Raw genomic sequence first — 17,941 nt, 5'->3', positions numbered from 1 at the left:
ATCTTTGTTGTTAACAAAGATTATACGCGAGAAACCATTCAAGTCATGGTTTATATTGTCACGTAGTGGTGACAAGGGCGTAGACATCAAAAGAGGACACAGGCTTGATAGTACTGAAGTTAACTCTTTATTGGGCTGACTTGCGCCCGTAAAAGAACTAAGCAACTCGGCGGCGGGGATAGCAACAAACGTGCTCGTCGATCGTCGAACAAAGAATGCCTGTCGCACACGCCAACACTCAATTTAAAGGCGGCTCATAACCATCTAGATAACATTGCATACTGTTACTAGCACAACCTGGAACATTGTAGAAACATACGCGAGTGGCCATAATCTTAGAGACAGATCTCGGCGCATCTTGCGCGACAAAAAAACTGATAAAGGTGCGTCTCTCGACACCAAGCATTAGGAAACAAAGAATACAGAATTGATATGCGTGCCAGAATCACAGTGATAGGGCTGCATGCCGGCGACTGCTAAAAACAACAAATACAGTATTGAATGTTTCGCGGCAATATTTCCTCTGGGTGTCAATAGTAGCAGATGTTTTAAGTAGTTCACAAGTCCATTTTCTCTATCCCCTAAAAGTCCTATCTTCAGCCACGTTCTATATCCTATTGTAATATCATAAATAATCAACATTACGCCAGCAAGCACTTTAAGGATAATAAAAGAATTGAAGGTTGCGAGCACTGTTTTCTAGTGACATTAACTTGTGCAAAAGTTGCACCTGGAAGCAATTCTCGTTGACATTTGGGCAAGACACCATGGCCATGCAAGTACAATCCAAAGCATGGCGTAGTCTATCAACTGGCACTAGCATTACATAATAAAAAGAATAGTAGTAGTAATATTATACATTTATTTATTTGGCAATATCATTCCATACAGTTTTATGAAGACACATTACACATTATGATGACACAATGTACAAGCAAGGCTCAGCAAAATGAAACATGAGATTGCTCAGGGCAGAACATCATGTTCCATATCACAGTGCGAAAGGCACAAGCATGAGCAATAGCTGACAAAGAACAGTGGCAGAATAAGTGGGTGTAAAATAAAACGGATACTGCACACAACTTTTTGTCAACACTCTGTCTAATAAATAAACACAGTATAAAGATGTCAGAAATGGGAAAGAACTGCGTGACAGCGCTTACCAAGTCCAACATTCGCTGCACGAGCTGGCAGTGTAGAAAAGGCAGTGTAAAAAAGGTAGATAGAGTGCACACGGTCTCAAGACTGGAGGAAAAATATTTTTGTCGCGCTGCCGCAATATGGGGTCAAGATTGATCCTGCCACAAACTTGTCACTATCTTGTACTGGGGTAGCTGTGCACAAAACTCAAACAAGATCCTTTCGCAATGGCTTTGCTACTCATTTACATGCTAAAAGCCAGCTACATATTCTAGCCAAGCATGATAGATATTTGCACACCTATACTCTATCTCAGTAGTTCCTTGTAGCCCTAGCAAAGCTGCAATGATTGCAGTGGCAACGTTCCCACGCAATGGAACATTGTGCCAAAATAAAATTTCCATATGGGCATATGGAGTAGCATACATTAAAGCATGTATATGACCACTTTTGCCTACCCCTACTTCATCAAAGTGTGTTGCTGGGCAAGTTGGTGACTGATCATGGCCTCGTATGTAGGTTAGATGGGGCGATGCATCAATGATCGCCTCAGAGAATAGCCGACGTTGTGGCTAAAATCAACTTGACGCTGCATTGTAAATCTTGACTGAATTGTGTTGCGCTTTTTGAACAGTGTGTCATTTTGAAGTGTTACCCTGAAAAACATACCAGGGAAATCTTTGAAGCACCTCCTAATCACTGAAAGGACAGCTCAACTCTGGACGCTACTGAAAGCACACACAAGAACACAAGATACAAAATACTGATAACGAGTACAGTGTCTATAAGCAAGTTCACTACAGGCTAAGCTTACTGCTAAAGTAGGACACAGTTTAGCCTTTATCACTAAAGCTAGCACTCAGGGCTAATGTTTTGGTAAAACTATTTTTCTTTTTTTTTGCCTTGAGACACACATGAGAGACTTCTAACAGGGTAAGGTAATTATGGTTCCTCCACTCCAATTTTGAAAGAAGCGCTGAAAAGATTTGGCTCTAGAAGGGGAAGGGGGGAGTGGGTGAAGAAACAAAAGTTCTAGAGAACTTACTTTTCTTTAAATGCACTTTCTCAAGCAACATTATTTATTTTAAGTTTTGCTCACCTACAGGCAACATATGCTAAAATACTGAGTGATGTCCTTCCATTATTTAATAAAATACTTGACTTGGTGCAAAAAAGCACGAGCGAAAGTACTACATATATCGCCAGAGCTAATGACTAAGATGCTGCAGCAACATCTACACCAAGATGTGCTGTCATACTCTATACAACAGCAGTGGAGCAAATAAAATGCACATCATTTGTGGTACTGCTTGCACAGACGGCCCCCCGCTCTTGACAGAAGGGCCAGAGAAAAGTTTATGATGCTACAACCTGTTTCACTTATCCATAAGTACATGACAGCCTTAAACACGTACAGATCAAGAAAGCACCGACAATAAATGCAGTACAGTCAAGACACTAAGAAATGCTACAAACTGAAAGTGAATGTGAAAGGCTGAAGTGGAAAGAGAGAAGAATGTAAAAAAAAAATGACTGAAATTCTTGAAAAAAAAAAAGCAATGTGTGGAAATACACTACACAGAGATAGAGGAAGAGAATGCAGTGAAGTGTATTGACTTGTTGAGAATTTACACAAAAGAAAAAGCTGACAAAAAAAGTCACCAACTGTGAGGATAAAGTCCTTACGAAATCTTACATAAGTAATCACCTTTATACATATTACTCGTAGAGTTTACGACCTTCACTTTTTTTATGAAACTATGAAACCATAAAAATCGGACACTCTCGCTGAACACGACTGCGGTGGCAGACTAAAATCTTGGTAACCCTCACGAATTTTCCAGAGGTAGCCGCTGCTGGTGATAAAAATGTTCTGAGCCAAAACCTGCTGCACTATCAGGATAAAAGCTTTGCTGCTGTCATTTTACACCTATTTTTATCTTCAAAGTGACATTTTTTGTGTCTCAAGAGTAAAAATAAGACCTACTATTCTGCAATAACCAGGGGCTACTAGTACAGCACTCCGTATCTTCACTAATCAAAATCAAAAATAACTTCTCATTTGTCTAATCATCACAGAGTCACTTCACACATAGGTCATTCAATGAGGTCACTCTTTGCTGCCACTTTTTTGCGGACACATAAAAGCACTTGAATGCATCCTAAAGTTGCCTGACAGGTACTTAAAAAACCTACCAGAAAATATTAAAAACTGAGTATAAACCAGTTTTATCTGCAGAGACCTCTACGTATTTTTCTTTGGTCCTGAAGTACAAATGGATAAAAGCCTTTTGCAACTCAACGCTGTTATATTGGTGATCGTTTCGTGCTTACTCTCCACTGCAGTGGTTACAAAAGTGTCAACTTCCTTTTTTTTTTTTCCTTTATGAACAAGCGCCAGAACAAATGTAAGAGATGTACCACACAAGATGTGCAGCAAAGTAAACAACTCACAAGGGAAACCGAGTGCTACATATGAGGAAAATGTGAATGCGGTAAGCTCTTATCATACCGCATAAGCATATCACTATCAAGATATACAACTGATCTTCTTTTCATTTTGCTTTGAATGTCACAATGCATTTTTGTTTTTAGTCCTCTTGCAATTATATTCTTCGTATCCTCCTTACTCAACGCCCTTTTGGGCCAGGTAAGCTATTACGAATAAAGGCATAAATAAATATGACAAGAAAACACATATTGACTACTAAGATGTCATTCCTTATCCATACGTGCCAGTCGAGACAGCACAGCACACTGAATTTCTGCAATACTTATGATGCCGAACAACAGACGGTGAGAAAAAATACACCAAGATTGCAGAAATAAGTATCAAGGTTAGATAAGGTTAGTAGGGTTTAACATCCCAAAGCAAATTAGGCTATGTGAGACGAACGACTCTGGAAATTTAGACCACCTGGGGTTGTTTAACGTGCATGGACATTGCACAGTACATGGGATCCTTGCTTTTTGCCGCCGTAGAAAAGCGGCCACCACGACTGGGACTCGATCCCGCGTCCTTGGGTTCAGCAGACATAAACAGCAATGCGTGCATTAACTTTTCTCAGTGGCATAAAGAACTTAGAAGCATTTCCAAGTGTAAATAAATTTTGTTTGCTTCAGGAGCTAAACACTGTGAAATAAAAACATCAATGAACTACTCACGCCTATGTGGCTTATTACAAATTTTCTACTGCATACAATGTTATATATACAAGCTAGATATCAAACTGACTTTGTGCAATCTGCAAAAAGAAGGCACTGCAAGCTGTTCGAATGCCTAACAGGCTGCCTTTTGGCAAGACGACATAGCACTTTCCATTTGCCTCAAAAGCTCTCCAGCCGGTAAGCTTGCTATGGAAGAGTAATAAATATGTGTCGCAAGGTTCCCTGCTAGCTTGTGTTCAACAAATGCTGCTTGTTAAAGCCCAAATGAATAAACAAATGACAAGCCTGAAAAGAAAATGGATGCTCATGCAATACAAATAACAGCCATGAAAAGCAAAGAGATGCAGTTTGTAACCACCTGTATCCTGAAACGGCACTCAATGCTGTGTGGCAAGCAGAAGCGGACGCATAGACTCGCTCCTCAAGAAAGATGTTCATCACAAGCCAGAGCGTAGAAAAGTGTTGTGTATACTTATGAAAAAAAAAACACAAAAAAACAATCAAACAGGTACGCCAACCATCCGGCTTTCTGAACTTGAAACCCCACCATCACTAGTTCTATCACAAACTGCTTGACATCTGACCTGATGACAAGAGCAGTGTCATATAAGAGATGCGTTCAAAAAGAAACTGAACTTTTGAAATGACGTGCTGACAGCCGGCAGAGAAAGTGCGTTGCAGCTACTGAACGCTTGTAGTGGCAGGTTTAGAGAAGAAAATGTCACTTACCGCATTTCACACTGACAAGTTAGTTAGCAAGCTGCAACCACTGGAAGAAGCTCGTGCACAAGCTGTTCATCGAATTAGTGCCAAAGTGACGATGAAAGAGCTCGAATAACAACAGGCACGTGAGTGAAACTTTACTAGAAACTTGACAAAACTTTCAGAGAGACATTTCAACTGCTTAGCCAAGAGTACGGGGAGGACTTATGAGCCACACGCAGAGCTACAAGTGGTTTAAGCATTTTGAGTACAGGGAGGACTTATGAGCCACACGCAGAGCTACGAGTGGTTTAAGCATTTTGAACACGACAGAATGTTGGTTAGTGATGAGCCTGGATAACCTTCAGCATCAGCAGATAATGATCATGTCGAAAGAATTTGTGCTGTGATTCTTAAAAAACGTCGTTTAACTGTTTGAGAAGCCGCTGACTAAGCGGACATCAGCGAAAATTCATGCCATCAAATTTTGAGTGAGAAACTTGATGTTTGCAGCATCAGTGCTAAATTCGTGTCTCATTTGCTGACTGCCGATCGAAAAAAATCAGTCAGGAACTCAACTCCCTACTACAAGCCCAACTTGCCATTATATGGCTCAATACCCTGTAGCTTAATGACAATGCAATGCACAAAAGCAGTTCCTTGTATATTGCACTAAGCACTAAAATACAGTCACAAAAGCAGCACTGTAAGTTCTGTGCAGTCAAATGTTGCTCAGCGATTATTTTCGTCTTTTTGTAAGCACAACCAGTAAGTTTACCAGTGATTAACACACAAAATGATGCACATAACTGGGGTGGATTAACAAACGATTATTGGAACGCAAGCCAGAGAAGGCGACAGTCCTATTTCTACAATGCCAATATTGGGCGTGATAGAGTAAAAATTAGATTTTTATGTGCTGTTTATTTATTTACTTTTATTTTCACGGAATGTTTCTCACAAAACAGGACCACCATCTCCTGAAATTTGCTACTGGTATCCTTAGACAACTTGAGACTGATTCACACGACGAACGAACCGTCCATGGAGCACCATGTCACCCAACGTCACTAGCTCCGCCTCATCCACAGACAGTGGATGAGACTCCAGATGAGGCGCCAGGAGAATGACAACGTGGACAGAAGATGCTGCTCTCGAAGCCGTGCCCACCTTCCAGTTCCCTCTCTATTTTTATCATGGAGGTCATGCAAAAACGTCAGCTCGCGAAGGCAGAACAGTGCTGGGGATGGGTGCAGTATTACTGTTGCAATAGCTGCATCCAGCACTCCATAATATTTCTGTCCCAAAACAGGTTTGGCCGCCATGGTGAAGGCATCTGCGCCATGTACAGAAGAGGAAACTGGCAGGCGATGGCACATCAAACCAACCATGCCGCGTTGTTGACACTATTAAAGTGCTTCTACTTTGTCTAAAATTAAAAAAAAAACACTGTTACCCCGCTTAGAAGATGTAGTCCTGCTATAAAAGCAGAGATGGCCTCCACATTTTGACATGCGCGCCTGTTTTTGGCTTACGAAGGCTATGCCTTCTGCGGATGCAGTTGAGCCAGTGACATTGGGTGACACGTGATGCTCGTCCGCTCGCGGACGGCAGAGATTCCATCCGTCATGTGAATCAGTCATTAAAGAAGAAAGTGAAACCACCATTAAAACAAATGTCGAATGTGAAGGATGGAGCCATCAGACGAATAGAGAGGAGGGAGTTTATATCTAAGAACTAGGTTGTTTTGTTGTTATGAGGCTTTTGCGCTGGTTTGACTGAGACAGAGGGGCATCACGTGGTGTGTGTGTGTCGATGCATATAGTGTAGCCAGAATACAGCACTTTTTCATGACGCTTATGCACGGTTTCACATCAGTCTGTTTAATGCGGTTGAGCATCCTACTTGACTAACTGATCTAGAAGGTCGATCAGAGAGAACTCTGCAATTTGCTAGCAAGCGGCAAACTTGTGGAGCCTCGTAGAATGCAGAGCATGTCAGATAGAAGAACAATGCCTCAAAACACACATCTGTACGTATCCAAAAGCACATCTCTCATGCTGTCCATAGCGTCATACTTCACTATTCACTTTCTCGTCTGACCGTGTGCAACGCTTGCTTAGTAAGCTGCCGGCACACATGTCAAGAATACTGACCTTTTCCAGTTAGAACCGAAATTCAAAAATTAAGTTCAGCGTTTATGTTTTTCTTTGCTTTAAACTTAAAAATCCAACCCAATGCTTACAGCAGTAGACTGTTCGACTTTACAAATACTGTTGAATTGACCCACTTTCTCTTTAAAGAATATGCATCTGCAAATTCCCTTTTGCTTATTTTTGCAACCAAAAGGAAAGGAGGGCAGGAAATGTAGATTCTTCAGCATCTTCGAAGCTGAAGTGACTAAGGACACCTGGCTTAGCCCGCGTCAATAAACACGTGTAGTTCTCATATCCTAAATGTTTCACCGGGGCCAGAGCAATGATGGGATTGTGACAACATCGAGAGAGCACACAGACACAGAGCTGGAACACATCACTGCATACACTGCCTATTGTTCACTACCCTCACCATCGATGACATCTTGAAACGATTTCAAAAAGGTGGTTTTGTCTCGCTGCTGTAAGGCGGTGGTGGTTCAGGTGGTGCAGATGGCATTGCTGTTCCGTTGAATGGCTGAGCTGGAGGTGCACTGCTGAAGTCGCTGTAGGGCCTCTGCAGTGAATAATGTGCGGGTGGAGGGGGCGTGACTGCTCTAGGAAGGAGAGGGTTCACCTCCGAATAACCGAAGGTGGTTGCACCGGATGTCACCGGCCCTGGACCGGGAGCTGGCGCTAGTGGAGGTGGAATATGACGCTGCTGCGCCTGCATTGCCTGCGATACGAAAAAAAGATCTTGACTCATGCTGAATAGCACACTGCAATCACACCATTGAATACACAGCCACACGTATAAAGGGAGTGTGCTGGCTGTTTACGTTTACTTAGGGCCAGTTAAGTTCACTTTTTCTTCAACCTCACCAACCTGCAATGCAATAAATAGATGCCTGTGCGCGAGCTCATTTTAATTACGACAAGACATGAAGAGCGACCTTGCATGCCTTGCACCCTGTTTTTTCTTAATCATTCTCCTAGAGAAATATTTTTCGCTTCCCCTAGAATTGAAGAAAGTCATCTCTTTTTGTTAAAGAAGTAAAGATACCAATTTGAACCTGCAACCTGAACCTAGTGTAAATTAAGGCTGCCTGCTGTACTCGGATCCCAAGAGCATTCCTGCACAAGAGCACAGCTATTGGCAATGGCGCCGCTTGCTGGCGCTCCAGGAGACGTAAACTGTGCTACCGCTCCCCACCTACCCTAGACGTCACGGGGCCTAGCTGGTTTCACATCGAAGCGGCATCGGACAGCACTTCGGAATGAGTTAACGTTGTAATAAACGTTAGACTTTCGGGCTGCTTTACTAGGAAGCTTATTACATAAAAGATACATCCTTGATTTGCAAGACGCCTTCAGCAGCGGAGCTAGCAGACGCCAGGCGAGTTGCACCGGACAGCAGCAGCAAAATGGATGTGGAAAAAGTAATCACTCTACCAGCACCTCAGTATTGGTCAAACAATCCTCCCCATTTATTCGTTATTCATGGTCCTTTATATGGAGTTGTTATGCAAGCAAATAAACAGTGATCCGCAAGAGATTACCGATAGCTTCCGCTATCGGAGCCGATCGCGGCGGCCACGGAGATCGCTTTGACAGCATCAGATGGCGCAACATGCTTGGTCGACGCCATTCAAGCCTGCCGCGTCGGGACCAATCAGCGCGTGAGAGCAGGATGGGAGTCACACTGGTCACGGAGGCTGACGTTGTCTGATCGGGCTATGCTTTTTTTTTACTGCTCAACCTACCTTTTTTTGTTCGGACGCCAGCTTGGAGCTGACAGCGCCGGTAAACCAGGCTGAGAGAGCAGCATCTTCATAGCAATCAGTATATTTGTTCAACATGTCTAACCAACGGATATTTCTTTGACGCCAACCCCCAGCTTTTGTGGCTGCTGTTGGTTCCTAATTTTTCACTTGAGTCGCTGGCGAATAGGTCGAAATCAAAGTGCTCGGCAATGTCAATAACATCTGCATCTTCGAGTGAAACAACATCAGAGAATTAATTATGCTACGCTGATACACAGCTCGACGATGACCTTTTCTTGCACGTGCAATCGCAAAGCAGATGAAAAACGCTACCCGTATAAGTCATTAGATTGTGTGTGTACATGTCGCCAGTCTTGCCAGCAGGAGGCGCTTGCGTGGCGCGCGCTCGCATCTTTGATCAGTCATCGCGCGGTTGTGCTCGTAGAGCTCAAAACTGGTTCTGATAAATGCCCTGATAGTTAATTGAGGCGTGTTGGGGCTTTTTGGGATGCAGTCTCTCTGTTTTGGACCATCGTGGATCGTTTAAAGCAAAAATCCCGAAACAGAAAATCTATGTGTCTATACTCCTTTAAGCTGCAGCATCTTCTTGAAGTACATTGTTATAATTTGGAATCTGGATGTAGCCATGCATCGTTTTGTGCTTTTATTTTTCTAGATGCTATGCGTTTTGCTCCCCTAAATTGCTTTCCCCAATTCTCCTAAAATTCCTTTTCTGTTTTTAAAGCCAGCATATGCATGGCGTGTTTCTTGCTGTGAGATGCTGCCACTCAAGCTTTTCAAGGCTTTGGCAAGCCCGGATTTGTGTTCTTGAATAAGACATTAACAATTATTTTTACCACAACTGACATTTGTCCAGCAAAATGTATTTATTAGTGACAAATTATGAGTTGAAAATAGAATATCTCTTTCTGCCACTCATTTCACACTCGCTACACTGATGATAAGAATGAGGTAGTTATGGACGGATAACTGGTTAGAAGTGAATGATGGTGTACAGCTGGGAGTGGTGAACAACAGAACAGCAGCTTTGTGAAACAAAAGGACTTAGTACGCCTTTTCAATGACGATAGTTCTGTAAACGCAAAAACGTAAATGCAGAAACGTAAATGTAAATGGGCTTATAGGAAAGAAAAGGCGCAATAACTGTCACAATTCTCAATGAACACCGGAGCTGTGCCATAAGGGAAAGGAGGACAGATGGAGTGAAAGAAGAGAAAAAAGGTAGCATGATGAAGGGAACCATGTGAGGATCTTTAATTAATCTACACTGACATAGCACAGCACACGGATGCCTTTGAGTTTCACCTCCACGCCACGCAGCCACCGCACTGAGGTGGACCACCCAGAACTCACCCAGAAGCGCTGCCGTCTGCGATAATAGAGGCACCAAAAGATGACGCAGCTTGTAAAAAATACCAGCACCATGATGATTGGCACCACAATGCGGCTGATGCTGAAGGACCTCTCAAAGCGTTTTTGTTCTTCTCTCACTGCATAAAAATTTCAAAAAATCACAGCTAGTAAGCGGATAATTAGTGCTAGCTTTCAACCCTAAATTACCATAATTAAATACACATGCACTGGTGCAAAATTTAGTATGGCCTCTTTCTACTTTTTAACACAACATGCACATAGCTTTACTGGTTTCTGTGGAACGATCAGGTCTGTAGAACGATGATCGTTCCACTAATAATTACGACTAACAGCTTCTGCATCCTTTGAGGCTGCTGTTGGTCTTTCGGGTGGCTGAATTTGTAAGTTTGCTTCTATCTTTACATGAAAATTGCTGAGACAGCAGTGGTTCTGACTTCTGAGATCGCTGACTACAGCCACTATCGCGACTGCATATTTGTCTCCACAACTGAAAATCCTTCCCAGCAATGTGGCTCCAATCTGCAGCTTTTTACTTGCATCACTTCAGATGAAAAGGCTTGTCGTTAGTAATGTGTTCAGTACAAGGCACTTGGACAACAGACAATTGCAGATAATACAGACATGCTGATATGTACACTGAGAAGAGCATATGCAAGATGAAGTCATTAGAACGACATATTGCTCCCTGCATGAGTAAAAATGAAGACAAACTTGTTCACATGGCTCTCTATACTGACACAGTAGATAAATAAATGAGACTGCAAATTAACACACACACACTTTGTGGCAAGGTCATTTGATTAAAGCACATGACAAAAAACCGAGGCAGTGGCTAGTTCTTAGTGACATTTCACTAATACCTACTTATAACGCTATGAAACTTGTTACCACATTCTTTTACTAAGATAGATACTTTGTAATTGTAACAGCCATATCCAGGAACAGTAAATGATACTAAAGTAAATTTTAATTCTCTTAAAAAAAATCTGAAGCTAAAAGCTTGCTGCAGAACTCGTAAGCAAGCTTATAAAAAGTTTTGCTAAAGCTGCTTTCCTATGATAATCAACCTTCTATGAAATAACGGTAAGTTCCTTACTGTATGCTCTTGTGTTCTCTAACAAGACAAGGAATTGTAAAAAAGGAATTGGGTACCAACAAAGGATCTGTAATGCCCGAGTGTCGTTTACTGCCTGCAACTTGATTTCTTGCACCACGGGAAATGTGTTCAAAGTTATTTCCAGTGCTTTGACTGCTATAACTCACTGCTACTTGGAATAAAAAACTATAATAGTGTTACTGTGTGTGTAACTTAGACATTGTTATTTTTCTAGTAATAGGTCTGTAACTGTTGCCAACATACAATGCAGTTTTTCTTATCATTTTTATGAAAAGGTCAGATAATCACACTGACTGGTGAAAATTTAAAAAAACTATTGACAGACTACTGATACTCCTGCATTCTCTGGTTAACAGTTCACAAATAAAAAGTAAAAGATTAGTATTCTACTGAATGTATTGCTTAAACTGATCAACGGCTTGTCAATGCAGCCATTATGAAGTTTTGCCAATATCAATTACTCGAACTAGGCTTTGCCCATGCAGTCTTTAAGCATCTTTGCTCATTGCCACATGCCCTGTAGCCATTGCATTGCTGTTTTTTGGAAATGTCCCACCACTATCCCATCTTACGTCTGTCCCTATGGTTAAGGTTTCAACTTCACAAACAAATTTGTCATATCTGCACATACATACACTGCTTCTGCCTGGTGAAGTATCCTTAGTGTTCAAATAAAATTACGCATTACAAGAGTGCGAGCCAAGAACTGTGAGGCCCATAATATTCAATTCAAGATGACTATGAAAGACAATCTTACTTTTCCTGCGACGTTCTTCGAAGAAGTCAAACGAATGTGCAACGTTCCAGAGAAAGCTGCAGATGCAGATGCCTCCAGTTGCGTGCCTTGTGAAACGATCCATGGTGTCTCCAAAACTCCGCCACCAAAAGGAAATTTCAGTTTTCACACTACTTGTGGCCTTCAGACAAGCTCCCTCGGTGGGCTGCACTAGAAAGTAAGCATGGTATTACAGATGGATTTAAGTTTAGTTTAGTTTATGGGGTCTAACGCCCCAAAGTGATTCAGGCTATGAGAGATGCTATAGTGGAGGCCTCCAGAAATTTCAATCGCCTGGGGTTCTTAAACATGCACTGACATCACACAGAATATACGTGCCTTGCTTTCCGCCACCATTAAAAAGCAGCCACCGCAGCTGGTATTCGATCCCACATCCTTGGGCACAGTAGTCAAGCGCCCTAACCACTGCACCACCATGGCAGGGCATGGCTGGTTTAAAATAATAGCTGCTTCCACAAGCTATCCAGTACAATTATATACCTGCAGTACAGCGCTTGACTTATAGAAGACTGTGAGCATAATTAAATTCCTGCAGTAAACCCTTAATTTATAAATAAATTGCAATTACAACAAACTAATAATTTTCTTCTCCCACTCAAAAGAGGAAATGGGCTTTACTTTCTTGCTTCCTAATGCTGATGGCACTCTTACAATTTTAGGAGGTGTAGGAACTAGAGTTGTGTGTTTCTGATTGGTCCCAAATAACTTCAGTACTTCGATTGATGATGACAATAATGACAACAAAAAAGCTTTCCCATTTCCATCTTAATATGGTTAAAAAATATTTGGGAAGCAGCTTGATAATGAACTAGACCAGTTTCTCACTCCTCATTGTGATGACGTGACAAAACAGATTAATAAACAATGCTAAATGCTCCATATAAAACTTGCAGAGAAGAACGCAATGTTTGCCAAGAAAATGTCTTCAGTGTTTTTAAAAGCATGGTGAACAGCTGCGAACATTTTTCTAAGCAGGAATTCAGGAGGGTTCAAAGAAAAGGACTTCTGAAAAATTTTTCCGGCCCGAATGTTTTAGAGTGACCATTGACAAGACCCTTTGCATTAGACAGGAAGAAAGCTGTCGCATGAAAAGCAGGCAAAGCTTTTATTCTGCTGAAATCAAAACTGAACAGCACAGGATGATCGTGAGAGCTATGACCATCATCAGCTGGACCACACCCACTGCAGGGCGAAGGCCTTTCCCCTATTCCTCCAATCAACCCGGTCCTGTGATAGCTGCATCCACTTGACCCCAGCAAACTTCTTAACCTCATCCTCCCACCTAACTTTCTGCCACCCCTTGATACGCTTTTCTTCCCTTGGTACCTAATTTGTTGCCCTTAGCGACTATCTCTTTGCACTACATGCCCTGCCCATGTCCATTTCTTCTTGATTTCCACTAGAATGTCAGTAACCTGAGTTATTTCTCTGACCTACTTTGCATGCTTTCTACCTCGTTACTCCTACTATTTTCCATTCCATAGCTCTCTGCATTGTCCTCAGCTTAAGTTGGTTGGTTTGTGGGGTTTAACGTCCCAAAGCTACTCAGGCTATGAGAGACGTCGTAGTGGAGGACTCCGGAAATTTCGACCACCTGGTGTTCTTTAACGTGCACTGACATCGCACAGCACACGGGCGCCTTGCTTTTCACCTCGATCGAAAAGCGGCCGCCGAGATCGGGATTCGATCCCGCGTTCTTGGGAACAGTAGTCGAACGCCGTAACCACTGCGCCACCCCGGCGGGGTCTCAGCTTAAGTAGAATCCTTTTCGATAACCTCCAAGTTTCAGCCCCATAGGTGAGTATAGGTAACATGCAACTGTTATACTTTCCTCTTGGCCGATACCAGTAAGCTGCTAGTCATAATCTGTGAGCACTTTCCAAATGGACTCTATCCCAATTTTGTTCTCCTAGTTACTCCCCTTTCATGGTCCATATCTGTGGTAGTATCAGTCCTAAGTAGACTGGAGCTGCAGTGGTTAAGAATAACAGAATAAGTATTAAGAAAAGCTAGGTACCAGGCAAAGGTAATAACCAGTAAGTTACCTGCCAAATGTAATGCCGAAGACAAATATTTAGCACATTAAAAATTGCTTAAGTATTAAAAATATGTCTTTGCACTCAGTAGTATAAAATATTTAATGCTATGGATGACAATGTCAGACCTATTTTTGCTTACATACTTGTTTTGTTTTCGTTAGAATTTAAGTCACATTACGGAGTCACCTCCCCTAATAACCACCGGTGTCCACAAGACACAGCACAAAAAAAGCACTCATATGTGCCAATATCTTTACTAGATGTCTGTACGACATCTATTCATGAATGTATAATGAATACTTGTAAATTAGTACCCCGAATCTATTTGTGTACATCTGAAATATTTTAATTTACAGATTCCTTTAAGATGCTCATGAGAGCTAACATTAATTATGAAAATGTGCGGACGACCATGACAAAACTATGTAGGCACTATACTACATACATCCCAAAGATATCAAACTAATTTTGTGCAGAAACTCGAAAATGTGAATACAAGTGCTAACATAATTGACTACATTCGAGCAATTACCACAAGTACAGAAAAGATTTTTCATCTTAAATGATACTTTTCCTACATAATACGTTGCGGTACATTTACAAATTTTTACAAAACTTCCATCAATGTGTACCAGTAAATGGCTTTAAAGGAAGAGCTGAATGTGTGCTGGTATCTGTCTGATAACTTGTCTTGTTTAGAAACTTCTGCCAGGATATGTGAATGCTCCTGTAGAAAGATTGCATCAATTACATAGACATATGTCGCACTCTGGACATCCATTCAACTTCATTTTCACTACAGGGAATAATGTCCACTTTCAATATCTAATGAACAATCAGAAATACTCATGGATTTACTACGTATATATTAGTGGGTCATTAATAAACGTCTGAAAATATCCCACGACCAATTACGATTCTTCCAAATGGAGGTCCATTTGCTGTCCAGTGGATGCATGCATGACTGCTTCGATAGTGAACGAATTCGTCAATTCTGGAGCTTACAAAATTATTTCTAAAATGTATTAACTGGGTGTGTGAAACTGAATCGTACAGAGGAGACGCATGGCTATGAAGAACGCTGTAGTGGAGGAATCCAGTTTAATTCAGACCACCTGTATTTATCTGCGCTGGCATTGCCTCCATCGAAATGCTGCCGCCGCGCGGTAGGGATCGAGCCTGCAACCTTGTTATATGCAACCTAATGCCAAACCGAATGTGTTACCACGGCAGCTCCATGAAATGTTTATAACGTACGCAATGTTTGGTAAGCGTTAGTGTTGCCCCGCGCATCAAATCATTACGTAATCTGAAGCGGCCCTTTTTTTCCAGACAAGCCGCTTATCACATCGGGCACGACGATCTGTTTCCCTCTCTCTACGTCGCCGATGTCAGCGTTCTGTCGCCATCGACGGCATGAGAGATGCAGTTGACGCAGAAAATTCGATGCAATCTTCAACCTCGAAGGTTCATGTAGGTTATCGAGAGCGACAAAAAATAGTGATATTATGTCGAATTCCTACCGCTTAATTTTCGCTGTCTTGATGCATGCGTGAAATTATGCATGACATTAGAACGTGTTTACACGGGCTGCAATCAAGGACGCCAACAGGCACACAGTTCGCTGCACCCGCCGTCCGCAAGACGCAGAAGCCAGGGATAAATAGGACGATGCGCAGATCGCACAAGAAAATAAGGATGTGGGAAGGTAGTCATGTTTTCCTTGATTTGATACCTCCAGACAGACACATCATCATGTTGTGTCTATTGCCGCTTCTCTCCTCCTCTAGTTTCACCCAAGGCCGGCTGGTTTCACCGACGGGCCGCATGTTCGCGCAAAAACAGAGCACCCGTGGCGTACCTTCACGCGTTGCTGCGTTCACTGTCGAAAACAGCGATCAGCCCAGTGACACGCCCCACACACAGCTGCTTTTGCAGAAAAACTTCAAGCCACGAACGAGTGTTGTTTTGCATGCACTGTACGTAATGCCTCAAGGACAAGAGCAAACGTTACTAATTTTAGTACCAAACATGAATCTATCTTAAGACAGCAACATACATGTGTTCGCATCCTGACCAGCAGCGCGTACATATTGCTAGTAAACAACTGAATTGTAAAGTTGTTGGTTACCTCTTTATTCCGCAGTTGGGAGAAGGAAAACGCAGAGGCTCGCTCGACGGCCACGAAAATCGCACTACACGCAAGGCTACACTGGCTACGCACTGAGAGCCATGGTAGTAAGCACGGAAGGACTATGCCTGAAGCGTGTCATACTTGCACGAGAACTGCCGGCGCCGCAGTTATTTATGCCGCACGTTTCGTAATCGTAAAGAGAGCAAACCAGCAAAACTGCGACCGCGTCAACGTCCAGCCAGCAAAGTTACTTTGTAAATTGTAGCCGCCGATACCGCTGCTGCCCTCTTGTGCCAGCTGCACAAACACCACACGGACGATCTCAAGGGAAGCGCGCGCTTTCATTTAAAAACCAAGACAAGGAATATTACAGGATATTCAACTCCACTCCGTGTACCGAGTGGTTAGGAGCCAGTTCACCTGTGTTTTCATCACCAGCAGTGGCGTATTGGCTCTGGGCCTGTTTCGGCCGATTTCGTCACATTACAGTACATGCGCGGTGCAACGACTGGCACCGAGTTATGCAGCCCTTCTAACAGTTTTTTTTTTTACATTTTTTGTTACTGATTTTTAGTGAGTCATCGGATTGTCGAGCAGACTTACCAAAAAGATTAGGCGAAATAGCTTATGTGTCATCGTTTAACTGCTGTCATATCTTCGGAAAGTGGTGATTGCGGAAAAATTGCCAGAGCCGAGATGGAGGTGAAAAGCAAAGCGTCTGTGTGCTATGGGATGCCAGTGCTGGTCAAACTTTCCGGGTCACTCCACTACGGCGTCTCTCATAGCCTGAGCTACTTTGGAACGTTAAACTAAACCATAAACCAGAATCGTTAGCACCACACATTGTTCATTATTTCTTTTACGCGCGTGCGTGCGTGCGTGTGTGTGTGTGTGTGTGTGTGTGTGTGTGTGTGTGTGTGTGTGTGTGTGTGTGTGTGTGTGTGTGTGTGTGTGTGTGTGTGTGTGTGTGTGTGTGTGTGTGTGTGTGTGTGTGTGTGTGTGTGTGTGTGTGTGTGTGTGTGTGTGTGTGTGTGTGTGTGTGTGTGTGTGTGTGTGTGTGTGTGTGTGTGTGTGCGTGCGTGCGTGCGTGCGTGCGTGCGTGCGTGCGTGCGTGCGTGCGTGCGTGCGTATATATATATATATATATAGCAACACTAGCTCCAACTGAATTATGCTACCTATTTTGACATGCGTTTCCATGCTTCGTGAAGAGCCTTTGGACTTAAATTCCGTATTAATCTGTCCACCTTTTACCAGTGCACCTCTATCTGCTTCAGAAAATGAGCAAATGTAGAAATTATGATGACTATGATAATTTCTCGATGTTTTCCTTCATGGTTCTGACCTGTCAGAACTGCTGTCTTTGTGAACATCAGTGACATTCAGCTTGAGCAGAAAAATCAAGCGGTGCAGAAGTTTTACTATCTAGTGTGTGAACATGAGTTTCACGCTTACACATGGACAACAGAAATGTCTTTTACCAGCATATGACAGTTACTGCATTTTAGAGCAACTGACATATTAGGTCTGGCATGTAGAGTGCACGAAGGTG

General features: G+C 42.5%; 1 protein-coding gene across 2 annotated transcripts; it reads right to left on the bottom strand.

Annotated features, from left to right (window-relative positions):
* Nucleotides 1-845: 845 nt before the first annotated feature.
* Nucleotides 846-16,660, bottom strand: LOC146181825 (uncharacterized). 2 transcript variants are annotated; one of them, XM_084576831.1, is made up of 4 exons: nt 16,387-16,660; nt 12,178-12,366; nt 10,283-10,419; nt 846-7,881 (listed from the first exon to the last, which is right to left on the bottom strand). In XM_084576831.1, exons 2-4 carry the CDS (start codon nt 12,278-12,280, stop codon nt 7,603-7,605), a joined length of 519 nt encoding a protein of 172 aa, XP_084432957.1. In that variant the 5' UTR covers nt 12,281-12,366; nt 16,387-16,660; the 3' UTR covers nt 846-7,602. The 2 variants fall into 2 exon arrangements, with proteins under 2 accessions (XP_084432957.1, XP_084432958.1); XM_084576832.1 differs by having other exon boundaries at nt 12,178-12,361.
* Between the last annotated feature and the right edge of the window lie 1,281 nt (nt 16,661-17,941).

The sequence above is a fragment of the Amblyomma maculatum genome, chromosome 8 (assembly GCF_055883805.1).
Source record: "Amblyomma maculatum isolate TAMU_Amacu chromosome 8, ASM5588380v1, whole genome shotgun sequence".
NCBI classification, from domain to species: Eukaryota; Metazoa; Arthropoda; class Arachnida; order Ixodida; family Ixodidae; genus Amblyomma; species Amblyomma maculatum.
The sequence above is the reverse complement of the archived record's forward strand: the minus strand, read 5'-3'. Positions and strand labels throughout refer to the sequence as shown.

Coding starts and splice junctions, on each gene's coding strand:
- LOC146181825 (XM_084576831.1), bottom strand. CDS start 12,280: ATGGATCGTTTCACAAGGCACGCAACTGGAGGCATCTGCATCTGCAGC. Junction 10,420..12,177: donor CGAAGAACGTCGCAGGAAAA/GTAAGATTGTCT, acceptor ATTTTTATGCAG/TGAGAGAAGAACAAAAACGC. Junction 7,882..10,282: donor GCAGACGGCAGCGCTTCTGG/GTGAGTTCTGGG, acceptor TTCGTATCGCAG/GCAATGCAGGCGCAGCAGCG.